Source organism: Falco peregrinus, chromosome 7, assembly GCF_023634155.1.
Source record: "Falco peregrinus isolate bFalPer1 chromosome 7, bFalPer1.pri, whole genome shotgun sequence".
NCBI classification, from domain to species: Eukaryota; Metazoa; Chordata; class Aves; order Falconiformes; family Falconidae; genus Falco; species Falco peregrinus.
In genome coordinates this window covers 19170268-19196421 of record NC_073727.1, presented here as the reverse complement: position 1 = coordinate 19196421, position 26154 = coordinate 19170268, and the positions used below count along the sequence as shown (strand labels likewise).

Sequence of the window (26154 nt, the reverse complement as noted above, 5' to 3'; positions counted from 1 at the left end):
TCGGTGAGAACTGCAATGGAATATGCACTGGGAGGAAAACTACTCTTCAACTAGATCTTTCAAGAAAAGGACAAGCACACCGTTGTAGACAGATCTGTGAAGAGCTCTGCTCAGTAAGCGATTTGATAGAAAGCAAGCAAGCAAATTCTTTGGTTACACAAAAGATAGTATGTAGAGGAATCGTATATAGCATCTTTGTGGAAATTCACAGCTGCCTGTCTCTAATCCTGGCTCAAACAGGGTACTGCAGAACAGGAGAGGATTCAGAGCGGCTCACGGCAGTGAGCATGATCCTCCTAACAATATTAACTCATACGTCAGGGCAAACCGATGCTATTTCGTTACAAGACAAGGGGAACGAAAGCTGCCATTTAGGCCCAAATAGGACAATTGCGGGATGCTATCTGCAGTGCAGCTATGGCTGGGGGGGACCAACTCTCAAACTAACTTCACAGAAAGATTTCTTGTTGACTGTCAGTTTGCTAATGCTTTAGCTCCTCACTGCATTTGTTGAACTCGGTAGTAAGTTGACTCAAGGGATCCCATACTAGACGGTCTTGACTGTACCAGAGGGTGAACACTGCATGTGTTTTACCTCTTGATCTACATTAGAGACATCACGCACAAATTTCACTCTGGGGTGGGGGCTCAGCTCTTTGATGTGACCCCTACCAAAGGGGACGCAGAGAAACAACAAAAACAGAGCTCCCGTCTCCTGTGTCATGTGTCCAAGAATCATTAACTACTAGCTGGTGCCATGGACAAGTAGTTATTCCTTCAGCAGGACCACAAGATCTTTCAGACTGTATTTAGTAAGACCTATTTAATTCCATTTTCACAGTGTATTTCTAAATCTGTCAGTACACCGTCACCAAACTATTGAGCTTTAATATTGACTAGCCATAGTGACTGGTAAATCACGTCAAATGTGTGCGCAGTTTGCCCAGACATAATTTTTCTGGCAGTTGTTCTTTTTTTGTATGGGTAATACTTTAGCTCACGTCTCTTAATAATGTGGTCTCGTTTCATTCCCAGGATTGGAACTTATATCAACTTGGTTATCAGATTTTACATGATGTAAGTTTATGGTAGCGGGTATTTTTGTGGTAAGAGGTTGTTGCTGAGAGAGCCTACTAAGCTCTCAGTAGTCTCAACAGCAACCAGTTGCATCTGGGAACAAGCTGTAGCAATGCTAAAAATATTCTCTAGTTTTAGTCCTGTTTTTTGTAAAAAAAACCCCAAACACACACATTTCTGTTGGTTTTGGTCCATGTTTTATGATCCCAATATGACTTCATTAATTTTCATTTGATTTCTAAATTTGACATTCACTGTCATTGAACGTGATGCATGGTACCTCCAAATTTAGGCAGTTCTTCGTTAGTTTCTGTACTGAAGGAGTTAAAACCTTTCAGCTCATAAACCAGTACTACTTAGGTCTCCCACGATGTTGTATACCATTACACCCAACCCATTCGTGTGTACATGCTGTAAATATTTCCTTTATGGACTTTAGCTTTTGAAAAAAGCCCACAAAACATTTTTTGCCATGCAACAGTGGGGCACCCTGCTGCCTTGGTGCTATTGAGGGGAAGTCTTGTATTGTTAAACCTATGGGTTTCTTTTTCTCAGGAAGGATGCCCGATTTCAAAAGGAGAAAGCTGTGATCTAAACATGTCTCATTCCCGGTTTCAGTTACCATTGCATTCTGGGATTTTAAATTCAGTTTAACCTTAGGCTGCAGTATTCTCCATTCACATGTCTCAGGTCACTTAGATGTCCAAACTCCATTACAATTCGTTTACACTAATTTTCAACCAGTTGGAACAAGGATAACCTCTCCAAGTTGGGTTAATACCTTTTTTAACCCCCACATTTTACCTTCTGTGAACTCAAAAACTGTTGCATCCTGAAGCGTTAACAATGTCGGTGACCTGCTGCAACAACTTTCTGTCATCTTCAAAGCCGTGGAAGGGGTTACAAGTACCGATATGAGGAGGCACCTCCTGCACTGACAGAAACAGGGTTGCTCATGTTTGATGCCAGAATTGCTTTAAATTTTTCCCTGCCCTTGCTCTGCTCCAGTTCCTTTCTCGTTTCTGACTTCAGCCATAGCTGTTGACCAGCAAGGAAAGTTATTGAACACACACAAATGGTGAAAGAAAAGCAACCAAAGCAGAGAAAACCAACATTCAATATTCGGTGATTTTTCATTCTTCTGTGCTACCTGTGGAGGACAAAATGGAGACAATTTTGTTCATGATCTATAAATTTCCAGTTGTGACAAGGGTACCCATCTTCCCTTTGTACTTTGTTGATTTGAAATGATAAAGAACTCACCCTCTAACTACAAATACTGCTTCACATTTATCCTGCATTTTGTACCGCTGTATTACCACCTTTACCTCTTTCTTCTCTCCTTGACTGCTTCTCCTGTTTTATTCTTGCATTTCTAATCACTTCTGGTGCATCTGTTATCCAGGTTAACGCACCTGCCTCTGCAGGGGTCTCTGGTACAACTAAGGACCTACATTTCGCAGAGGCCAGGAGCTTTGCAGACCCCAGGTAGGCTGAGGCATTTTTAAGGATAAGAAGATACCCAGGACCCCCGTAGCAAAGGCCAACAAGGTTTTTTGGAAAAAATGTTTTTTCTTCTACCTTGTGCTTCAAGCTGCAGCGCAGCTCCTAATGGTTAGGCAAGGGGAAAGATTTTGTGTTAAACCTCTACTGACAGGGACAGACACAACGCAAACCTGGTGATTGCTGTGGTGGGGTCAGCACCGGTGGTGGTACCTGTGGAAAGCCCAGATCCCCAGTTAGTGGGGAAGTTGTGGTAGCATCAGCTGCCTTCTCCTCTTCCTAGCGCATTGATGGGAAGGGAGGTGGAGATGAGGTGTAGGAGCAGGAATCTGGTGTTGTGCGCTGTCAGAAACAACGGAGTGAAGTAGATGGACTGACAGGTCTGTCTAACAGCAGCAGGTCTTCTGCACCTCACAGAACTACTCACGGGTTTAAAAGTAAGCACTTAAGTGCCTATTGGCTGCATGAGGGCTTTAGTGCTCTTCAAACTATTGAAGCAGATGATACTTCAAAGGCATTAAAAGTAGGTTAAGGAAAAGTATTTCACAGACGGACTAGATATCTGAATAAAACTGACAGTCTTTAAGTGCAGATGAGTAAATAGAGGGGGTTCTCAGTGGGATCATCTCTCTAGGGTTGGAGAATAGCTCTGCTTTATTCCCTATGCAGCACTCGTCTCTCCGGTGTGATTGCCAAAAAAGGACAAGTTATACCAACTCTGATGGGAGTTACCATTCCACTTACCAACAGACTGAAACAATCAATTCTTTTTTACATAGGCCACCTAAAAGGCAACAACAAAAAAATAGGGTCAGGAAAAAATGAGAAAATACTCCTTTCTTCTATATTCAGTATTATCGCATTAGCCAAGCACATTACCAGCAGGGGTGAATCGCAGATAGGGGCGAACACAGGCACTGATACCGACATGATCTGACCCAGCACAGCTGACCTGTGCAAGGGCTTGGTACTGGCTGAAAGGAGCTGTTTAACCCTTACCTCTTACCCCTTAATCATCTAGAACAACTCCTTTGCATCTGATTTAACAAGTCCACTTTGAGGGGCTCTGAAGCATATTTAAATGCATTTAAAAATGTATTTTACTTCTGTGCTTAGATGACTAAAACTGAAAAAGTGTATTTCCCCACCCCCCTTTTTTTAGCCTTTTGCTCAGATGAGATAAGGAAATGAGGTTACATGATCTCCCTTTAGAGTTTATAATCAGCCACACTATTTTAATAATCTACATTCAGTTCCGCTTTCTGTTTCTTAAATGCTAGGACAATGCAGCAGTGTTTTGGTTGCAGTCTCCACAGGAAGATATTTCAACAGCCAACAAACATGATCACCACAATTTTTAAAGTTGTTATTATTATTGCCTTTAAACGTCACGAAATATTTCTACCAACATGAAGTTTTGTAAACCTTTTTAGAAGTAATTTAATTTCGCACCTGAAGTGCTGTAATGTTGGGCATTAAAAATCAGCTTTTAAAAAACGCTCTGAATTAGCTTAAGCAACTTTTTCAACCCATAGGAGATCAGCAGATCCACATGATCTGCTCTAGGAATCCATTGGCAGTAAGTACCATGCATGGTAGTATATTTTGCAAAAACTGGTATCCCTTGTGGCAGTAAATATAAAGCTTGGCATCACCGATTTGAAAACAACAGGGGTTCTGGGTAAACATAAGTGTCATCCAAAATGTGTATACCTATGTGTAACAGGCGGTATTTCTTACCATTAGCACAATACCACAACCTCCTTTTTGCAACCAGCTGTGTCATTAACTCGTCCAGTGTTATAAGGAATGAAACATTTATCCTAGGAAAGACAGGCATTAATAACAGTAACAATAATAACTTAAGTACATAAATACAAACACATTATTAATCATTGACAGAAATCAGCCCACTAATAACGCTTCAAAGCTCTCGAGGAGAGGAACTGTAGGAAACTGAGATTTCCTCTGTATTTTAAATTTGGCCACTTGTCCTCTATCTGTATTAAACAAAAAACCCGATGGTTTAGGAAAAAAAGCTGTTGCTATTTTGTATGGCTGTCCCTCTTTTGACACCATCTGTGGTCAGATTAAATGCTGAGGTCTGAATCAACATCTCTGGGTTTAATCTCTTGTTGATACTTCTGCAGATTGAGAGGGGAAAAAAAAATATTACAGGGGGCTGGCCAGTTGTACAAGTCTGAGTTATACCAGTGCCATCTTAATGAATTTCTTCAGTCAAATGTAAATATGACCCTGGAACGTAGAAACATACATTTTTGTTCTCTGAGGTCTAATAAAAACACAAAAGCTTTCTGTGTGGTTCAACATGGCATCAGAACTGCTTTGTAACATACCCCCGGACCCTCTGCAGCTTCTGAAGCTGAACTTAAAGTATGCTGCGTTTCCTGCAGGACATTAAGTGTTTTCCTTTTAATTGTTTACAATTTGCTCTCTGCTGTGCCTGAGCTTGGAGCCGATACCATAAAAAGCCACTGACAAATCCGAAGTGTTTGCTCTGCAGCCAGGAAAGCAGAAGAAACGTGCGCAGGGGGCTTTTCTACTGACAGGCAATAACTCTGCCGTAAAAGACCCAGCGAAGTTACAAACCACATACTTTTACCCTTGCATCGAGCATAAAATAGGTCACGTTAGAAAGACGCTGTGGCTTTAAGTATTGCCCGGCCTGAGCCGGATTATCATTAGGTTACGTAACTGCTGATGAGCTGCTTTTCATTAAGGCTTCCCCGAGTGGTGCTGGGAGCAGGCGCTGCCTCCAACAACCATCCTGGGGAAGCATTTCCTCCCAGGCGTGCAGCCGCTCTCTTCCGAGCCCCGCAGTCTGCAGCGAGGCCAAGGTGCTCGCACAAACCGGTATGGGCTAAGTAGGTGTCTGAATGCGAAACAACTCATTAACCTTAATGGGGTTGTGCATTAATTTCGGTCAAGGCGTGTTTGCAAAGTTGTAAATGTAAGAGGTTTGGAGGAGGTGTTCAACCTGCGTGTTAAACGCGTCCTGCTCTCAGCTTGGAATGTTTAGTTTTTTTTTTCTATAGTGAAATACACCCTCTGCTGCATAAAACCCCAAACTTCTGGTGGTCTTGAACACTAGTAAAAAGGCTGTCGCACAGGAAACGATGGCACAACTTGGCAACAGCACAGCATGCCTGAGACTTGAGGAGGCAGAAGAAAATTAAAGCTGATCTCAGTCATATTTTCATTCGTGCTCAGAAGCCCCACATAGTGTCCAGGTAGTACCTTCAGGTGACATAGTGCTTGTGTCCATTGCTCTGTCTCAAGATGAGCTGGAGGACAAGCGATGTTCATCCTCAGATCTTGATTCTTTCAGGTGCTGGCTTTTAGCTGTTGTAGCAGCTGATAGTGATGTTTCCCCCTCCAGAGGGACCTTCTTTCTCCAGTTCCCTGGCTGCTCACAGATAGACTGGCTCCATACAGGCAGACATGCCACAATCCTAGCGACCTGCTAGTCCAGATGCCATCATCAAATGCCATTCTTGTACCCTTCTACCATTTGCTCCTCCCAGTGCTCCCACACCTGGCATTCCTATTCAATCCCCTATTTAGATCAATCTTAATACTTCTCTCGCTTTTTTTAGAGGATAAACAAGTTGGTAGTAACAGAGGAACGCAGCCTGAAGCAGTCAAGCCTGTATTCAGCTTTAATTCATACTCATACTAAGTGGAGGCAATACTATAATCAAAGAAATTATTTCTTACTTATTTACAGTACTGAGTTTGGCCAAGAAGCTTTACAGAACTCCATACTATTAATTTTGCCTTCTTAGATTAACAACTGTACTGAGGCTACTTGTGGCTTGCAAGAAACCCTTAAAATAGGCTGCTTCATAAAATGAAATAAAGCCTGAAAATGGCCTTTAGCCCAAGTAAGTTGTACAGGAAAATAGGCTACAAGTGACAGCATCAAGCAGAGGGCTTATGGCAGGGAACACGACAACCATGATACCTCAGTGCTGTTTTGGTTGGCAATTCCATAGCTCGTTTGTTGCTTGACCTCTACTTAAACCTTTTAAACACTTCTTTGTATATATAAAATGAAGATAATCATATCCTCTTGTTTTACAAAGTGCTCAGGCTAAAAAGATCTAACAACAGTGAATTATCTGTCCCATGAGGTACGTTGGAAAATAGAGCTGCCCCAGATAAAGTCTCACCCACCATGTTATCACTTACCTGGTGGGAGAGGCCTTTGTTTTGGATTTAATTCTGGGAAGTTTTGAAATAATTTAATTTTGCTGATGATTTCCTTTTTATTTCCTGTGTATTTCAATAAGACATTTAATCTTGTTCATAATATGTTTTGAAGTCTAATTCATTTAAACTGTCAAATCTTGACAGCTCTGTAATGTACTTAAAACTGGCATTGTTTATCTCTGCATTCCATTTAGACGTGAACTTGCAGACTAAACTAATAAAAATGGTTTATGCTTCTCAGTGCTAATATCACTGAAAACTTACAATGTCCCTGCTGCCTGAGATTAGCTCATATATTACTTTCTCGTGAGGAATTCACAGAGGGGAAATATTCTAACATCAAGCTCGGTACTAGTCGCGAAGGCTGAGCATTTTCTGCCTGAATGAAACCAAAGTGGGCATAGCCTGCAGAGGCAGTGGAGAGCTGGCAGCTCAGGAAGACTCAGGGACTTTTACACAGCTTCCTTCCCTAGCTGCTGTCATGAAGGGAACAGGACCAGAAGGTATCTATTAGCACTTCCACCTAGATGTGTTGCAACGAAGGGTCATGCAGCAGCATGCAGTGGCTGTTAATGTTGCCTCAGCCCCTACCAAGAATGCAATTAAAGGAGAATCAGAAGCATTCCTTCGTTACCTTGTGGACAGCATGAGTTTTGCAGCAGAGGATTTGTTGCGGGTACATGATCTCAGGTTGCTGCTGTCCACCTCTTGTTTCTCCACCGCTTCCTGGCTCGTTTGGATGCTTTTGCTCACACACACAGGCCTGAAATTCTCCTAAAACCCAGTTTACTAACTATTTGTCTAGTTCAAGATAGGCAAGACATGCAGCATTTTCTATACAAACGCACCTACAATTAGCCAGGTTGGGATGAGTATTACTGATTCCCAAAATGACAGAAAACAACTAATAAGCCTGCAATCGCAATTCCCTGGTCTTTTACCTGCCAAAGGGTTAACTCTGGCTTATCCTACCCATTCCCTCCACAGGTGCTCCAGAGATAAGGAGGCAGTTATGAAATGCAGCTTGCACAGGCTTTTTCTGGGAAGCAGAGGACCTCAGAGGGTAACCGCATGGACCCCTAAGCAAGGTGCAGGCTTCCGAGGAGGACAAAAATCCAGATTGGATGACAGCATGGGTGACCACACTGGATGGTTTTGCCATTTTTTGTGTGTTTGACTGGGCCTTTTAAGGACAACTTGTTTTGTTGTAGCACAGGCATTCTCAAGGCCCTGAGGAATAAAGAGCCCCCGTGGAGGAAAACAAGCCACCTGAAGCTCTGGTTTATTTTAACTGTTCAACCCATTGAGCTGTTTTGCCTCATGACACACGAGGTGTTTGGGGATTTCACAGTTCCACAGAGAGGACGAATATCGTAACCAGACACAACCTGAATGTGATAAAATAGTTGACGGAGCAATTATGACAGTTCCACGCACGGCAGCTTTGCGTGGAAGTAACCAAAAAATGACAGCAAGGAGACTGCACAGCAGGTCGAGATCTGCGTGGGATCGTCTCTCACCCCATCCTGCTTACTGAACTTCGTTTTGGTCTTCCCAGCTGTTCCCAAAGCACATGGCTGCCCTTTTGATGCCCAGATGGAGAACAACGCTCCCGCAAGATGAAGGCCTCTAAGTCGTCTTTGAAGCCTCGCCAGGGAAGGCGAGTGGGAAACAAAACCTGACAGGTACCTCGAGCACAGGCAGCCTCCCCCCCCCAGGGCAGCAGCTCCTGGGGGCTCCGGGAGCCCTGCCGCGGCCTCTTCACCCCGGGGCACTGGTTGCCGGGGCCTGCCCCGACGGCCGCGCCTGGCCCGCGGGGTGCCCGGGGAGGTTCGAGGCGTGGGGAGGGCAGGCCCGAGGCCGCCGTGGGGCCGGGGTGATGGCGCCGGGGCCCCCCCCCGGGGTACGGCGCTGTCCCAGCCCCCCAGGCCGCGGCGGGCAGGCCCCGGCCGCCCCTTCTGCCTCCAAGATGGCGCCCGCCGGCCCCTGCCCGCGGGCCGGCGGCGGAGGGGCCGCGGCGGAGGGGCCACGGCCTCCCCTGCGCCTCTGCCCCGCGCTGCCGCCGCTCGGGCCGGGCCTCGGCGAGAGGCCGCCGGTGGGGGTGGGGTGGGGGAGGGAAGATGGCGGCCGGCGGCGGCTGAGGGAGGAGGAGGGACCCGGGCCGGGCCGCGGCTGCCTCCTCCGACACCGCCCCCCTCGTCCTCCGTGCCCAGCTCCGCCCCGTCCCGCCGGGAGGGAGAGCGGCGAGCGAGCCGGAGCCCCGCAGCCGTGCCGCGCCGCCCAGGCAAGGGGCCCCGGGTGCCCGGGAGCCGCGCAGCGGGAACCGGGGCCCCCAGCAGCGCCCGCCGCCGCCACCGCTCCGGTCACCAGGATCGCGGCGGGGGCTGCTGCGAGCCGGCAGCACCCCCGGGGCCGCCCCCGCCGCCTGGCCGGGGGAGTCGCTGTCGCGTTGCCCGTTGAGCTGCGCGGCCTCAGCCCCGGCGGGGGGAGGCGGCTGTCACCCAGGCAGCGGCGGCAGGTGAGTGGCGCCCGGCCGCGCCGCAGCTGGCGGCGGGGCGGGCGGGCGGGCGGGCGAGCGGGCGCGGGGGGGAGGCCGGCCGGGGGCGCCCCGCTCCCCGCCGCGCAGGGCGGGGGTGTGTCTGGCGGGGCCGGCACGCCGCCCCCGGCCCCCGCCGCCCGCCGCAGCCCCCCGGCCTGCGGGGAGGCGCAGCTGTCACGGCGGGGGCGGAGGGGGACGGGGGCCGGGCCGGCCCCCCGCCCCGGGCTGCCATGGCGGCGGGCGGAGCCGGAGGGGCGCCGCGGCCTCCCCCTCGCCCCTCGCCCGCCCTCCTTCCCTCACGGGGGGCTGAGGAGGGCCGCCCCGGGAGACCCTGCGCGGCGGAGCCCCTCCCGCCTCGGGGCGGCTGAATCCCAGTCCGCCCTCCCTCGGTACCCCCCCACCCCTTCTTCTTATTAACCTAAAGTTGATTAAAAAAGTGAGAGAGCAGTTTCCCTCCTCGCCCCCCGCCCCAGCCCCTTCCCGGCTGGAAGATGGCTGAGGGGAGGCAGCGGCGCCGCGGCCGGGCCTGCGGGGGCCCGCGCACCCCCCGGGCCGGGAGGACGCTGCGTTCGGTGGCGTTTTAGGTGACAGCTCTTTGTCTGCCGGTGGCATCGCGCCTGTGTGTGCGTGTGTCCCCCGCCCCGCCGTGGGCGCCGGTGTGCCCCCCGAAGCAGCCCCCCCAAGCCCGGCGGGGCGGTCCCGGCTGTCAGCGCAGGCGGTGAAGTTCAGCGCCGAGGCAACGGCGGGAGCCGGTGGCCGCCGTGAGGTACCGGGGCTGGGGGGCTGCGGGGGCAGCGGGCCCCCCGGGGGTGCCTGGGCTTCCAGGCTGGGGCGGGGTGGGGTGCGGGCTCTGCGGGGGGCTGGTGTCCAGGCTGGCCGCTCCTAGCCGCGGGCTTGTCCTGAATTTGCTTGTTTCTCTCTGGGAGACACGGAGCAGCAGCAGGCTGCCAGTGATCCCGAGTACCTGGTGCCGATGCGAGCGGTAGCCCCGGTTTGTGCAGCTGGGGGGGGGGGGCTCCCGTCGCTGGAACATGACATTTCCTGGGAGAAAAATCTCTTGCAAAAAGGCTGTTTCCTTCCGATGTGGGTTGCTAGACGCTAGACACGCTCAAGCCCTCCAGTTTCCTAGGTGCGCTTTGACCTTTCGGTGGCTGAGAACTGGGTCGCGCGTTGGGTGATGATCTCCTGATTATTATTATTATTAATTTTTGCACCCAAAAGACTCTGTTTGCAAAGGTGAAAAGGTGTGGAGTGCCGTCTGGGGCTGCTGCCGGCTTGCACTGGAAGCTCGATCAGCATACGGTAGCTATCAATTTTACTACCCCAGTATGGCATAGCAAAAAAAAAAAAAAAAAAAAAAGAGTGACACAGCAAAGTATATTAAAACTGGAAATTTGGACTCGTGTGGGTGGTGCTTGTGTGTTCTTCACCCTGTCTCGTGGCTTGTAGTCTTCGTGTTGCAGGTTTAGACTGAGGGGAAAAAAAGAAAAAGACCGGGTTTGTGTGGGCTGGCAGGTTATACATATATATGTGTGTGTGCATAAAATTTGCATGTGTGTGTATATAGATATATATATGAAAATATATATATAAGGAATAATATTCCTGGTGAGTTCAAGTAGCAAGAGATGGTAAATCTATATGAACAAAAAAGATGCTTCGTTTACTTTTCTTGAAATGCACTGTCCCGCTGCAGTTTAGAGGTTGCGATCTTCTGCCTGCAGAATCTTTCAGCAAAGATGTGTGGGTTCTGAACTCTTTATGCTGTGTCCATCAGCTTTCTAATACAAGAGAAAGTAAAAAATGCACCTCAAACACGGAAATTCACATGATATGTGTGCATCTGTAGCTGTATACCTAGGCCTCTGGCAGAGCAGCAGGGAGAGAAACCGGGAGAAGATGGATGCAAAGCCACAGATTTGCAGAGAGGCTTGGGAAGCAGCGTAGTATCCGCAGCTTTGCAGAGCTGTTTTGTGAAAATGATTAAAGTTCAAGTTGCCACTTAAGGGGACAAACAGCTCTTGATGGTAGATAATAAACAGTAGTAACTTTGGCAATACTGCACCTGGCTCAAAGCCGATGGGCATGATGAAATGTTAAATCTCAACTTATTTGCTCAAGATGGGTATCTGTTGTTTGAAACATGTTGCCAAACAATATGGCAGCGCAAATCCTTGCTTCCAAAACAAATAGGTTTCCTGAGAGGAGAGCGGGGGGTTTGGCTCTTCAGAAGGCAGGCCTTGCTTTCTTATTCACTGCGGGCTGACTTTGATTTTTAGCGTGCATGTTTTCCCGGAGCCTTGCCCTCTGATAATGCTACGACACATGCTCACAACTGCATGACTAATTCATACAATTAGTCATACACTTCCACTGTAGGTTTATTGGAGCAGTATCACTGTCATCCTCACGTTGTAAAAGTCTGCGTTGGGGAACATGTGTCCTCTGTTGACTTGGGTCTCTTGGCATGGTTGTTGGGGGGGCAGTTACAAATATTTGAAGCCTTCAGGATTATTAGGCTTAATTATATAAGCGTATTTTCAAGGAACAGAGCTGCTGGAGATCAGCACCTTGTTGCCTGCTAATCTGAGGGGGGTAATTTGCATGAGACTTTGCAGGAGTTGTCAGAAATGAAGGTGTGTGTGCTACTACTAAAAATACCACGTCTCCTGCATAAATAGTTTGCCAGTTGAAAAACAGTGTATTTTGTATAAGGAAACTATTTATATGACGAGTTATTCTTGTTTTGCTTGGTTGACTGTGTTTCTTTGAAGCGTGGTTCTTATCTCCCTGATCAAAGAAGAGGAATAAAAAAAAAGTTCTTAAAGTTAGATTCTGCCTTTAAAGACAGAGTTTTAAGCAGGAAGGGCTTGGACAAACAGGTAAATATTTTAACCAGGTATTCCTGAAAGGCCAACACGGTGTGTAATACCCTGCAGCATGTGGCCACCGCCCCTACATAGGAGCTTTAATTGTTGGCAGATAGAAAGAAGCAATTTTTATTGGCGGTTCTATGTTATTTGTATTATTGCAGCATCCAGGAACCCCAGGCATAGACCGGCTTTGCAGTGGGGTAGGAGTGATGCGAAAATGAAGCAAAAGTGGACTCTGCTTCCAAAAACTTCCAACATAAACCTAAAGAGGTAGAGAAGCAGAGTTGTGATGGGGTAGTGGCTGGATGGTGGTGGGCAGCAGGAGAGTTGATAGTTACAGCATATTAGCAGCCTAAATATGGAGATTTTTTGTTTGGTTCGTTGGTTTTTAATACCGTTACAGCGAGCCAGTGCTTTATGGTCTTTTGGGAGGTAACTGCCTGCTGTCATGCTGCTGATGCTGGGCTGAGCCCTCTGCCTGCCTCCCCGCTGTCAGGGCTGATCCAGCCCATTGGAGCCATGGTGGGCGAGGGAGGATTCGCAGGAGTAGCACTGCTGATTGGTCTGAGAACAGCCAGGAGCTTCACCCTCTTCCCCTGGTGCAGCAGGATCTGGAATAGGATGTTTGCCTGTAGCTGCAATATTGAAAATTATGGCTTGCTTGTAAACAGCTTCAACACTTCACATACCTAGCCCGGCACATGTGAGTCGGGGCAATGCAGAACAGATTTTTACCACTACGGCAGCATCTCCATGTAAAGTTGACCAGTTGAAATGTTGTGGCTTTGCTGTGGGACAGATTTTAAAGCACTTGGAGGTCTGGTCTAGGTGTAAGGGAGGTATCGGCACCATGCTCTTTACCTGGGCTCCTGTCACTTAGGAAGGAAGAAACCGCTGAACTTGTTTGGAGGTTCTTTAAGCCCGAACTAATTTACCTGTCTGGCAATGTAGGTTAGAAACTAGGCTTCGCTTGGCTTTGGGCTAGTGCCAGTACACTCTGCAGGGAAAATGCAGGCTAAATAGCTTCTGCGCTGATAATCCTGCAATACTGTTCCTACTGTTTCCCCTGAAAAGATGGGTAGGTTCTTGTGTGGTTGACCCAGTTGACTGGGAAGCGACTCCGCGAGTCTTGGCACGAGGAGCAGCAGGACATTTCCCTTAGATGTCCTTGGGTGAGTGGGGAAAAAGTGAGGATGGGGTTTTGTGTGCAGACCTTGCGGCGAGAATCCTCACCCGAGTGCTCGGGTGCGAGGGAGAGGGTTGTGTGGCCTAAACTACATAGATTTGTTAACCAACTTAGGTAAATCTGCACATAGATATTCTGAAATCTGTTTAAACCTGCTTACTGATTTATTAAGTTCTGTAAGCTGAGGCAAGCTATCCTGGCCGTCGTGTTTAAACCAGCGTATGTCTGTGCAGAGATTTGCCCTGATTTAGTGAAGTTGATGCAAGTTGGTGAGTTGCAGGAAGGTGATCAAGGAAAGGAAAATAGCACAGTGAATATATAAGTCAATAGTTTGATGGCTTGCCTTGGTTAGCGAACTCTACAGTAGCCATATTTTGCTCTAAGGATCCACAAATTGTCAGCTTCTTAAAGCTCTTAGATGTGTTTGCATTTTTCTGCAGAGGGAAAGGATCCTTAAGCATTAGATTCTGTTTTAAACAGCCAAGGGTGATCCCACAATTTCTGTTTTTAGCTATTTATGTTTATTTTGTGTTTATTTTTAATTATCTACCATGGAATATGCTATGAAACAAGATCAAAACAGTATTTCTTCGGCTTAATTCCCCCCCCCCCCCCCCCCCCCTTTTTTTAACGTGACATCTGAAATCTCAAGGGTCTCATTTTTCTGGATTTTCAGAGTGTGAAGACTTCAAAAATAAGGCAATATGCCAGGCAAGGCAAGAAGTAGGCTTGTTTCTTGTATTCATATGCTGAAATTATGAATGGGGAACTGTTTAAAACCCAAACAAATCAGTAGCTTTCCCACATATGTGGAATTCAGATCCTGATTGTGAATGGGGGGATAAGTTTAGATCATAACACTACTGTGGGATCAAATGATGTTAAATGATATCACACATATTGGAATGGTTAGGTGTTAATAAAGTTATACACCTAATGATAGTGTTTTCTCTTGTATGCAGCATATACTGTCTTTGGAAAGAATGGCCTTGGGAGGGGAGAGAGACTCCAACCACAGGCATGGTGATCCCCTGTCCAGAAGGTTTCAGATTAGTATTTGCTGTTTCAATAATTAAAAGAAAAAAATAATAATAAAAGGAGATATTCTAATCATTCAGTAAAACTGCACTGAGAGTTTAACAATGAAAACGAAATCTTTTTCTTTTTTATTTTTCCTTTTCTGTTAACATTGTATAATTCCCGGATTGAAGAAATAGGAAAGAAAAGCCCTGAACTTCTCAGACCATTAAATCATATTCATATGTAAATTGTACAAGAAATCTTGCAGCTTACACTGCTTAACTTCTATTTCTTCTTAGGTCTTGTGAATAGGGTGCTTGCTACCTATCCTCCCTCTCTTCTCCTCTCCCCCAGAGCCTGTATTTTGCTCTTTATCTGAGGCTTTCTATCCAGTTTCACCAACATACTTCAGGGATCTGGAGTAAGTTGGGAGATGAATTATTTAGTGGAAGTGCTAGTTAGCCTCTGTCTTTGAAGTTTTTGTTTGGGGTCTTTTTGTTTGTTTGTTTTTTACAGAAGTTTGGCTAACCTGAAAAGGATTTTGGTACTTGCTTGTGACCAGTTATTTTAAATCATACTGGAAAATCTGTGCACAAAAATAAACAATTAGCTAGACTTAAACCTGTTGTAGACAGTTTTACGCTAGATGAGTTCTGGGTCTTCCCTCTAGTTCTGTAAACAGCTGGCATTTGTGCTACCCATTTTCTTTTTTTTCCTGAGCACAGATTTCCAAGCAGAGTTTTAGCAGGGAAGCTTGGCAGGATGAGTTCACCAGACTTTCTTCCATGCTCCAGTTGCAAATGGTGCTCAGCTGAAAGGTGAATTCCTGATGAGTATTTTTTAATGATAGGAGATGCTGCGTTAGGATTGAAGGAATGGTAACTGGCCCTTCTGGAAACATTAGTAGTGGAAACATTTATAGCAGAACCCAACAGATTATGCTGTGTTCTTATATAACGTGTAAGTTCAAACTTAATAACAAAATATTGCATGCACAGTATCGTTAAGGATATGAAACTTCAGTGTTTACAATGTGCTTATATCTCAACTTACTGTAAAGTTGAGCACAACGTCCCTATGTGTATTGAAATGTAATTAGTGTGAAGCCTAATTTGCTATTGTATGAATAGTTAGAATTTCTTGGAATGGAACTGATGTGTAAAATACCTCCGTTCATGTCTCCAAATGTCATTTTAAGAATGTTGGTTTATGGAATAAGTGAGAGCTGCTGGTGAAGGATCAGGTAAAACACCACATTATGCGGGCCTCTGACTCACAGGATAGGAATAAGGACTGAAATCAGCTCTGCTTTTGGCAGCATGTAGCTCTATGCTTTCTTTTAAATTAAGGTGATGAAAATCCAGTGGTTTAGAATATGCTTTGTATTTCTACTGTTTGCAAGCTTTCTTGGTACTCTTTCAACTGTATCCTATTGTCCAAGCAAATATTTTTCTCTAGAGTTTGTTTTTAAGTGCTCTTTGTGAAAAAACTTTGATGTGAATTTTCCCTCGATGTCTGAAATTGCATTCCCAGATGCATATTTTAGTGTAATCAGATTGTCTTCAGTGTGGAGTAGCCACTGATGGCACAGTGGAAGTTGTGAGATCCCAGCACCTCTGACAGCTAGATTAATAGTTATGTCCTTAACCTTTAAAACAGTTTACTCACTCTTGACAGAGTTGGCATGAAGTTCTGTGTTGTTGAAGATGCAATAGTGATAATCCCTTTGCAGGTCCAAAATAAATGAAAGAAAAAAAGCTTTAATGAATTCAAAAATGCCATTGAAAATAGCATTTAGCCTGATTTTACGCTTTTGTTGTTGGAAACGGAATCAATATTGTATATACAAAGCTTGCTGTATGGAAAATATCTATCTGGTAAATACACTTAATCTATTTTTCAAGTGCAGTGAAAATGGAAAAATAAAGTACCTAAATTCTATGAATTAAGTCTGTTTCCATGTGACATAATGTGATCATTTAATATAGTTTTCTGATACTGTGGTGGATGAAATATATTTCAGTACAGCATATCAAAAAAAGTACAATTTGATATTGCCAATTAGAACCAAAACCTGGGAAGTTCCATTAAATCTAAAAGCTATTTAATTTGTAAGCTGAACATTCAAAAGTTAGGAAAAACAGATGCAACTGTAATTATAATTTTGTAGCCGGATGATATTTTTCCATAGATTCTCTGACTTATTCATTGTATGGGTTGGACTAACAAAGTGGAACGGATTAAGGTTGCACAGATGATCATAAATCTGTTACTCTATAATTTTTAGTGCTTGATTTTTGCAACCTAATTTTCTTCTAATGTTTTTAGATGATAAGCTGCTTTCTGAAATTCGTTTTTGATATGAATGGAGCATCGCACATGTATTGGCTACTTTTTGTAATGCTCCTGCGAGACAAAGAAATATTATTCCGATTTTTGCGCTCATTTTTTCAGGTGAATAAAACTGAATCACAGCAATTGGATAATTTGCCCGAGTAACAGGGTGTTAGTGAAAGGTAAAAGGCACTTGACAGGTTATTCTCAAGTACCTGGTGCACTCGACTGCTCTAGTTGTATATGTGGATTTATTAAATTGGGTGCAACTTTCCTTGAATTTGCCAGCAAACCTCAAGAGGCTTGGCTCCAGCAGTCTCTGCGTCATTGACAAGTAGCTCTGATGACAGGCATCTGATGGCTTTTGTTCCTTAGAGCAGAGGTTCCCAAACTGTGGCATGCATACACCCCCTGTGGTATGCAGACCACTTCAAAATGAGGTATTTTGTGATGGGAAGGCAATTAAACTCCTGGTGCTGAACATGAATAAGTTATTGTGGGACCCTTGGTGTAGGTGGGTCCCTGTGGTGGCACTCGGGAGCTGTCAGCACCTGCAAAGAGCCGTAAAATTGGGGTTTGCAGGTGTGCTTGCGCTTCTGATCGAGGTTGTGGAGAAACAAGGACGGAGATGGTGGATGAGGATAGGTGGCGAGTCCCGCTTTGGGAAGCTAGGGTGAGCGCGGAAGCTGGGGGGTGAAGGTTTTGCCATGCAGCATTAGGGTGGTGGTGCAGTGACATAGGTTGCTCGAGCCAGGTCAGCGGGGCTGGGGTGTGTAGGAAGAGAATAAGCATCATTTCTGTGTCCTGGTTTGTGGAGAACGCAGTGTACTTTTTAGGTGGGGTGGGGACAGCACCAAGGTTTTCATTTCAGGGTGCAGAAAGGTTGGTGACCCAGTCCTGCTGGGGAGAAATGTCATCCAGTAGAAGGGCAGGAAGGGACAGTCTGGTTTGGGAGGTTGAGCGTGTGCGTACACCACTAAAAAAGCAGGAACATGTCGCTGCTGATGGCCTCTGACAGAACTGTAGCCTTCGTTCCCAAACTTAGAACAGCCCTGCTTGTCACTGTGGTTGTTGACTTGCTTATAGGTGTGCGTGCGTGGGGCTACGTGCAAGGAGAGCTGGATTCCTGAATTCCTGCTCTTGCCACAGAATGTATGATTACAGAGATACCGCGGACTTCTTGAAAACAGTATTAAATAACTTCTGAAGGCTTTTTAAGGAGGTATTTTAAAAACAAGAAGCATGCTTTTACTCTCAGATTTCCTCCTGGATGCTGGAAAATACCTACATTTGGTAATTCATACATTTCATGTGCAACTGGCAAGCTGGCAATAAACTCTTTGGGGTTTGTAAAAACAGTTTAGACAAATCTAGTTAAACAAGATTTAAGTTTCATTGCAGAGGTTTAATGTGCAAGGAGAAAACTCACAGAACAGCTATTAACAATTTAAAAAAAAGCAACAAAACCCCCAAAGAATACCAGCCTGGAAATATTTTCCTCCCTCTGTGCTGCCCATTAGTTTGCTGATGGGGGAAAGTTTGATACTAAACCTACCAGAGGTTGCTGCAGTTGGATGTTTGGCAGAGTAATGCTGTCAGGGCTATTGTACCACTCCATCTACCCCGCAGTCATGTCTCGCTGCAAATTTATGCACCTTTGAGAGCTCCTGCTTGTTGAAACAAAGCCCCTCACTGTCCAGAGACTGCTGGGGACTTTTTATGTGTAAGCACCATCTCTGGGGACTAGGAAAGTATTCCCGTTTCATGGATGGGCACAGGCTTGTCCAGCTTGCTGTGGGGAAATTTAGAGATCCAGTATTTGACTCTTGTATCTGCATTTACTCTTGGAACAGTTGGTCTACAGTGTTTAGATTTTGGTTTAAATTGTCTAAATCCAATATAGTAATATAATTTTAATTTGTTTACTAAGAGAGTTCTTCAGATAGGCCTCCTGAAGTGCGAGGAATAAGAAACAACTGCTACTTGAAGACAGAAGAGCTGAGTTTGTTTCAAGCTGTTTGAAAGCCTTCAGTTCAGAGATAAGTGCATCTTTTACATCCCGATCAGCAAGTTGTAGTAAGATTTAAAGCACTAAATGAGTTCTGTCCTAACCCACAGAATGATGCATGTGGCTCAGTGCAGAGCTATTGTTCGCATTAGCCCTTGCTGGTAAAATAATTTAGGAAACTGATATGCCACAAACTGGATTTAATCAGCAAGTAGTTTCCACCTTCAGAAGATGACTTAAGTAGGTATAAGGCATTTCTGAATGACCACAAAGGTTTCTGCAAACGGAGGATAGTGCTTGTGTTCCTAGCAGTGAAAAAAGGCTATCTGGAACTTCAAACACGTGAACAGGCTGTAGGATTAAGTGTCCTCTGTTATGATGAGTGGAAGTTATGTCTTCCAAGTGCTGGAAATTTCTAAAAGGCTGTTCTGTTTCTCCATCAATAGAAGATGATGAAAGAGTACAAGCGTGGATGGGTCATGGTAGAGAGTACGAAGGTGGAGAGCAGAATTTCCTGTTAAGCAGTGAAAAGGAGGTGGTCTTTGCAAAAATGCTAATAGGGTCCTTGTAGATAGATCCGGCCATGGCAGGATGGTCATTCACTGGTGGGGTGGAGCGGAAGTATAGGATCATTTTGACTCAAAAATTGAATTTTGCTTCAGGTGGTGGCAGAGGTTCCTCTCCTAATCCAGCAGCTGCATTCAGCTGGTCCTTGAAATTCTTAAAACGTCATCTTGAAAGCAGCGTGTGGTAGAGATGGAGTAAAACAGTATTGCACCAGTGGGAAGACAGTGTGATGCTTTGCAAGGGGATTAGATCGCTTGTGTAGAAAGGTCAAGCATCAGTGGCTGGAAATTTATGTTGTCAAGTCTCCTTGTCTGAGCCTTGAGCTCTTTCCATCCCCCTTTTCACAGCAGATTGTCAAAATTGGAGATGGTCTTTCTCCTCTTTCGCAGTTGATTGTGTTACCAGAAATGTGTGGGTTTGGTTGGCATTTTTTTTTTTCTCCTTTCCTTGAGTATCAAAATCAAACTTTGTTTATTCCAGGTTCATCTCCTGCTTTGCTGTATAGGGATACCACATAGTTGGTTCAAGGACCGTGGAAATGTTAAGAACAGTTTTATCTCAGCAAGCTCTTTGAACACATCACAGGGTTTGTGTACCTGTACCTGGCCATTTTGAACCTCATCTTCATCAAAAAAGAAAAAGAAATAAAAGCCCTTATCTTTTTTTCTCTGAAATGACCTATGAGAGTTCTCATGTGGGAGAAAATCAGTATGCATGTACTCAGAGACATAGCTGGCTGATGCACAGGCACAGATTTGCTAAAGAAGCACAGAACTTGGAAACACAGAAGCTAGTTGGATTGAAATCGCTCGATATTGCCGTCTATAGAATAATTTATGTGGGTTTTGTCAGGTTTTTGGTGGTTTTATTTTTTTGGCTCACTGGTGGGTAGGGCTCTTGGGCCTCAGTTTTAGTACCTATTTCAGCCATTTATGCTGTGAAATGGTAAAAGAATTATCAAAACGCTATCTGTTAAGTCAGTATGGAGGGGTCTGAAAGAACTGGTGATTGCTTGCTTTTAGACTGAGGATGTGCTGCTGTGTGCTGAAGACGGTTTTATGTTTCATTGGTTTGAGATGGCCTGAAACCTGATTTTTTTGGCTTAAGTAATTTGCTTGTCATCCTTCTTGATTTTACTGATCAAAAATTAACCACTATGTCACTTCCCTGTATCAAGGATTAATTAGCTGACGGCAGAGCACTTTGAACGTAACTGCAAAACATTACTAATGTATTTAAACCAAAGTCCTCACTTCTTAAAGGAAGAAGAGCTGAACTTGGCTCCCCCTTCTCCCCTGCTTAAGAGGTTTTGTCCTACCTGTGCTTCCCGAGAGTTATCCTCATCCTGCTGTGGGTGAAGACTGGGATGAATTACTTCTTAGGAAGACTGCATCCTTCTGAAGGTTTTTTGGTGTACCAAATAACGATTTCCCTAAAAATCTAGTGCTTGTTAAGAGAGGAGAAGGGAGTCTATATAAAATACTGTCTTCACACTCGCTTTGGAATCACAACTGCTCCCGCTGGGCTTCTGAGATAGACTTGAAAAGGCATCTTGGCTTGCATTATAGGTTCACCCAAATAAATGTTTAGTAAGTAATAGCAGTAATTAGTATTTATAATGAGGTAGTAACAGGCAACTTGAATTAGCCCAAGCTCCCATTGTGCCTGAAACTAAACAAACAAATAAGCTACTTAGGGAGGGACTGCCATGATTCAAGTATATTTGTCATTTCTTGCCTTACCTCTGAAATGTCTTGTAACGTGGTATTTAGTTCCCTTCTTTTAGTCATGTAAGCATAATATTTAATAATATATGTGGTCAGCATTTTGCTTACCTTGATTCCTGTGGGGCTGATACACCCAAGCTGTGTTCAAGTTCTCTATTCGACTGCCTTTAAATTCAAATAATCCTCGTTGAAAGTAGTTGCGTACTTACAAGATGTCACGTAAGAACTTACATGGACTGTAGCCTCTTTATTGCTGGCATGCTTGTGATTAAGGATTTTCAGACTAAAAGTTTATCAGCAGTTTTCATAGCCATGAATTGTTGAGATAAATATTTGGGTAACGATTTAGTGTATCTTTATGGTAAAAAAAAAATCAGAAAAGATAGCTAAACCCCCTCCTTATTTCTCAACTGTAGTATTTTTTTACCCTCTCTTTTTCAGTTCTAGCTGCACTTTACTTTGTTGGACTACAGATCTTACACAGCTACAACAGTTTACCAGAAATTTTGAGGAAATAATACTAAAATATTTAGACTTTTGTTATGAAAATCGCTTTGGGTGAGCTGTCTGTGTTCCACAACAGACCCTTAGTGAAGTCAACCATGAGCTGGGCAAATATAGCTGTCACTGTATCCACATAATTGTAAAATACAGCATTTGTATTTGTGTTTTAATGGGAATTTGTTCAGTTGCTACTAGCCGGTTCTTTAATATGTGCTGCATAAGTAGTGGGAAGTATTTAATAGCCAACTGGAGCATTATTAACTATTTTTTGTGTAAGCCTAATTTATTGAAGCTGGTGATATCTGTTAAACAACATTCACTTGCAGCCTGTCCCAGATGAGTAATTTATGTTCTTGGCATAGAGGTCTAAATATTTAAGAATGTACATAAAAGCTGTTGCCTAAATAGTGTTACTACCTTTTCAGTGCAGAAAAGCTGGAATTTTTGGCTCCACTCTGGCACTGCTTTGGTGCCTGTAAATACTGTTGTGCAACTCTATATTGTTTTTGTTGCATCAGGGCGCTTATCCTGGAGCAAAGGATGGATTTTGCTTGAGCAAAATTGGTCAGTGGCTCAATGTTTTTTTCCAGCCCTCATCGTTCGTTGTGTGGTCTGACACTCGAGTTGTTGCTCTGAATATGAAATTCTATGAATCGCTCCATTGTTTTTTCTGTAGTCCTTGCAGCTAGGGTAGTTGGGCTTCACCATCGCTAAATTAATTTGAATTTATCTTTAGTATTTCTCGTGAGATATGAGTACTACTGTTGCTGTTCAATAGATTAAAGGCTCCAGGAGTTCAAGAGCAGCTCCAGAAATTGAGCTGTAGATGCTTTTTTGGTTGTTAGCTTGACAGGCTCTCTGGGGCTGTTAGGTATTTGGTGTGGGGGTTTCCCCCCTCTAAGAACACTCCTTCAACCAGAAAGGAAGAAAAATCCAAATCAACTGCAGAGGCAGAAGTTTCAGCCATCAAATCTGAGAATATTTTTCTGAAAAAGCTGAATTATGGAAGAGTGATGAGGTGGTGTTAGAATGGAAATGCTTCACCCATGTAAATAGGAGTGTTGCCTAAAAATTGAGAAAAGCCAGGTTGTCTATGCAAGCGAAGACTAGGAATTAACCATTTCATACATTATTTGGGAGTAATTATCATGTATTTTCACGGTGTAAGTAGCACAGTTCACTCTTACCACAGAATTACCCTCAGATTCTTAGGGAAGAGTGGGGTTTTTTTCTGATTTGGCTTAACTGGACTCGCTCAGGGTCTTAGTGGATGTTTTTGGCAGAGCTGAAAACAGATCCAAGATTTTTCTGATGTGTAACCCTGTGTTTTAACCTCAAAAGGATCCTTTCTAGTCAGCACAGATACTGGACCTTTTAATCTAAAATTAAACCTGTGCAGCAAGTCGTCACAGAGTAGCAAAATGTCCTTACTTTTTTTTGTAATACTTCCCCCCAGAAAATGGATACTTACATATTGAAAAATCTCTGCTGCTTATTGAGGTGTTTATATTTCATAATGATACTATGAAAAATGCAACGCTGTAATTCTTGAGTTGTCCTCTCTGCTTTTATTGTGGCAGTACCTAAAGAAGAAACACCTTTTCTAATATAAGCCCCCAATGTTTATTTTCCTTGACGTACTGGCATGATCTCTGGCGTTGATGGAGAGCTCTAGTTTCTAATGAAACCATTAAGATGCTGTCGGTAATTAGCATCTTTTAAAAATCTGGTTTTGCGTTTGAATATCGCTTTATCAACAGGTGTACTGAGAGAGGAGGCTGCTGGGTGTGCTTTGACAACTGGGGTGGAGAGGAAGGAGTTTTCCTGAAGTGCAGCTTGAGTAAAGTTGGTCAGCTGAGCAATTCTTCAAGGAGGGTGGACTGACGGGCTCACTGGTGGTAGGGCACGTGAAGTAGTTGTTAATGGTTCCACCTTGCCCGTGGCAGACACTTTATGACTTAGAAATATTAGTTATGGGTGATCTAACTGTACCAGGGAACAAGACGGTGTTCTATTGCTCTGTCTTGTTTCAGACTGCAGACTTATTTTTAAATCTGTGACATTTGTGAAATATTCTTTCCAATTAGGCTGTATAACCAGTCTCCTCATGTAGCTTGCAACTGCATTTCAACTTAAATTCACTAACGGTGATGATGCTGGTGCTAGGGTACAGTGAGACCTAAGCGTCAAGATTGGTAGCATGGGCTTGTTGGTTTGTTTTCTTTTCTTTTTCTTTTTTTTTCTTTCTTTAATAGAATGACTGCATCTTAATGTGGGAGTCTGTAAGTGAAGTCTCACTGCAAGGCTTTATAGTACAATAGTTGTGGCGCTAGACCTTAATAGTCCCCTTATCTTTGGGACTTACTCCAAGCACTGTCCATGGGACTGTGGCATTGAGGAAATGAGCTTTGCTGGATGTGATAGCGCTGTTGTAACGCTGCTATGGCACCTTTTCCCTCCTGCCAGGCAAGTCCCGTGTCATGAGCGAAGCATCGTTTCTCTCTTGGTATTTGAAAGCAATTCCCGAAGGAAGGGCTGTTACACGTATTGCAGTTACACGAGTGGGTATATTGCTACTGTATAGTTTGTTAATACTGGTGTAAATGTCTTCATAAACCCCTTGTGTAATCCTCTTAGTCAAGCAAAAAATATGTAGGGCTTTGCTTTATTGTTTATGAAGATTTTTATCCTGGGCAAGGTTGTATTTGCTTCCAACAGATGCACGTGGTATCCATCTGTTTTCTTATGTTTTGGCAATATTTGTTTAGGGTATTCTACCCTATCAGGATCTCTGGAATTGACTGTAATTTCTGCTTGGAATGGTTTAAATGACGTTTCTGCTCCAAGTGTAGTGGATATCAATGTGCTGTGTAAAACCAGCGAATATTTATTTTTTTTGCAAATTGCAACTAAAAGAATGACGTAAATAATTGATTTTCTTGTATTTGATATTCTGCTGAGAACATGACCCTGATGTTTTGAGTGGGGGGGAAGAGTTGCTTTGAACTCCCAGCGCAGGCTGGGGAGAGCTCGGTTGTGCTGCCGGCTGATGAGTCATGCTGGTGAGCTGAGCTGGTCGTTTCTGGCACGGAGCTCTTGAGCGTTTCATGCCTTGCCTCACACTGCCCGTTTGCTTCAAGCAAAATGGTGAATTGCACGCAGCTGAAAGCACAGAGTAATAGAAAAGCTTCCCAGTGGAATTAAAAAAAAGATGCCGTTGCTGGCTCCTATGTAGTTCCCCCCTTTTGATGCTGAAACCATAACTTGAATTTGTAGGGGTTACTGCAATAAAAATTGCAGCTGTTGTGTCTGATGTACAGGTTTCTGTAAGAAATGAGGCTTCTTTTTCTCATTTAACTTGGTGTTTGGGAGAAAGTCCCTTGGGATGCCTTTCTTTGGCACAACCTGGCAACACTACTGCTCTCAACTTCCTTGTGAAATGGTGAAGAATCTACTTTAAAAATTGGAGTAGCAAAATCCCAGAGAATGAACGGAACTGTATTTCTTGGGAAGCCTAGAACCATTTTGTTATACCTTTGTACTATAGATTGTGTTTTCAGATGGCAATAGTTTCTGTCTATTTCCCCGTGACCCAGTTTATGAATTTCCAGGATAATATCTTTTACTGATTTTGTTCTGACTCCTTGGCTTTCAAGGACATTTCAAAGACAAAAACCAATGGCTGCGATAGCCTTATCCACAGAAAAAAAACCTTATTGGTGAGAGTTGCTGAAGCCAAAATGTGCATTAGGCAGGATTACGGATACAATGCACTTTCACAACTGGAAACTCAAGTGGTGGGGCTGAGCCGTAACGCCCTGTGGCATGCTCCATGAAATCGGTGTGTTTTACACCTGGGGTTTCTAAAAGGCATCACATGTATCAGCCTGCCAGACTTGTGCCTCTGCAATAGCTTATTAGAAGGCAGACTTCTAATATGCCTCATCTGTCAATGGGAGGTTGGGGTGGCTGATGTGTATGGTAGCTTTTAGAGATATTTTTAAAAGCTTTTAGAGCTTTAGTTAGCAACATCATCTGGAAGGATAAAATTTTGTGTGTAGTTACATAGCATCCTTTTTGCTTACAGTTTGTTAATGTCCACACTCTGCAGACTTCAGTAGAAAATGAGAAGGCAAAGGATGACTTGCTAGAAAAAAAAGGGAGGAAAAACCTGAAGATTTTCTCAAAAATAGCTCTTCACACCCTTTCTTCATAAAGGTTTCGTGAAATTAATGGAGCTTCAGAAGCAGATAAATTTAAAAATAATAACTAGTGCACTGGAATCTTATATGAAAGTACACCAGATTTCTCAATCTGCCAAGTGCATGTGCGATCCCAGGAGAATAAAAGTGCCTCGCACACTGACTTTGTCAGAGGAAAGGGGATCATGCTATGGGGTTTGCAACACCAGGAAGAGATACCTTCCAGCTCCGTTGCTTCCATTTTATGTCAGCTAGCTTAGCATCTGAGGGTCACAGCTGACATCTCAGCCGAGCCCGGCAGCACGCAGCAAGTGACTCCCTGCCTGCTAGGCTGAAACGCTGTTTTCCTTGTTAATACCCTACCTTGACCGATAGTGGCTT

The 26154-nt window shown here is 44.3% G+C and overlaps 2 protein-coding genes across 9 annotated transcripts in view; one reads left to right on the top strand and one right to left on the bottom strand.

The window, feature by feature from the left end:
• Positions 1-1273: 1273 nt before the first annotated feature.
• LOC114011922 (collagen alpha-1(III) chain-like) lies at positions 1274-10385 on the bottom strand. Its single transcript, XM_055810506.1, has 5 exons — positions 10317-10385; positions 7448-9307; positions 3325-3364; positions 2754-2793; positions 1274-2227 (listed from the first exon to the last, which is right to left on the bottom strand). The coding sequence occupies exons 1-2, from the start codon at positions 10383-10385 to the stop codon at positions 8330-8332; spliced, it is 1047 nt and encodes a 348-aa protein (XP_055666481.1). The 3' UTR covers positions 1274-2227; positions 2754-2793; positions 3325-3364; positions 7448-8329.
• The window catches only part of NCOA1 (nuclear receptor coactivator 1), a 179430-nt gene continuing 162337 nt past the window's right edge, over positions 9062-26154 (top strand). For 6 of the 8 annotated variants that reach the window (XM_055809473.1, XM_055809472.1, XM_055809469.1 and 3 more), the window contains exon 1: positions 9062-9331. The gene's annotated coding sequence lies outside the window, so the exon portion shown is untranslated. Of the gene's footprint in view, positions 9332-9789; positions 10119-26154 lie in introns of those variants that run through there. The other 2 variants (XM_055809474.1, XM_055809470.1) reach the window with 2 other exon arrangements.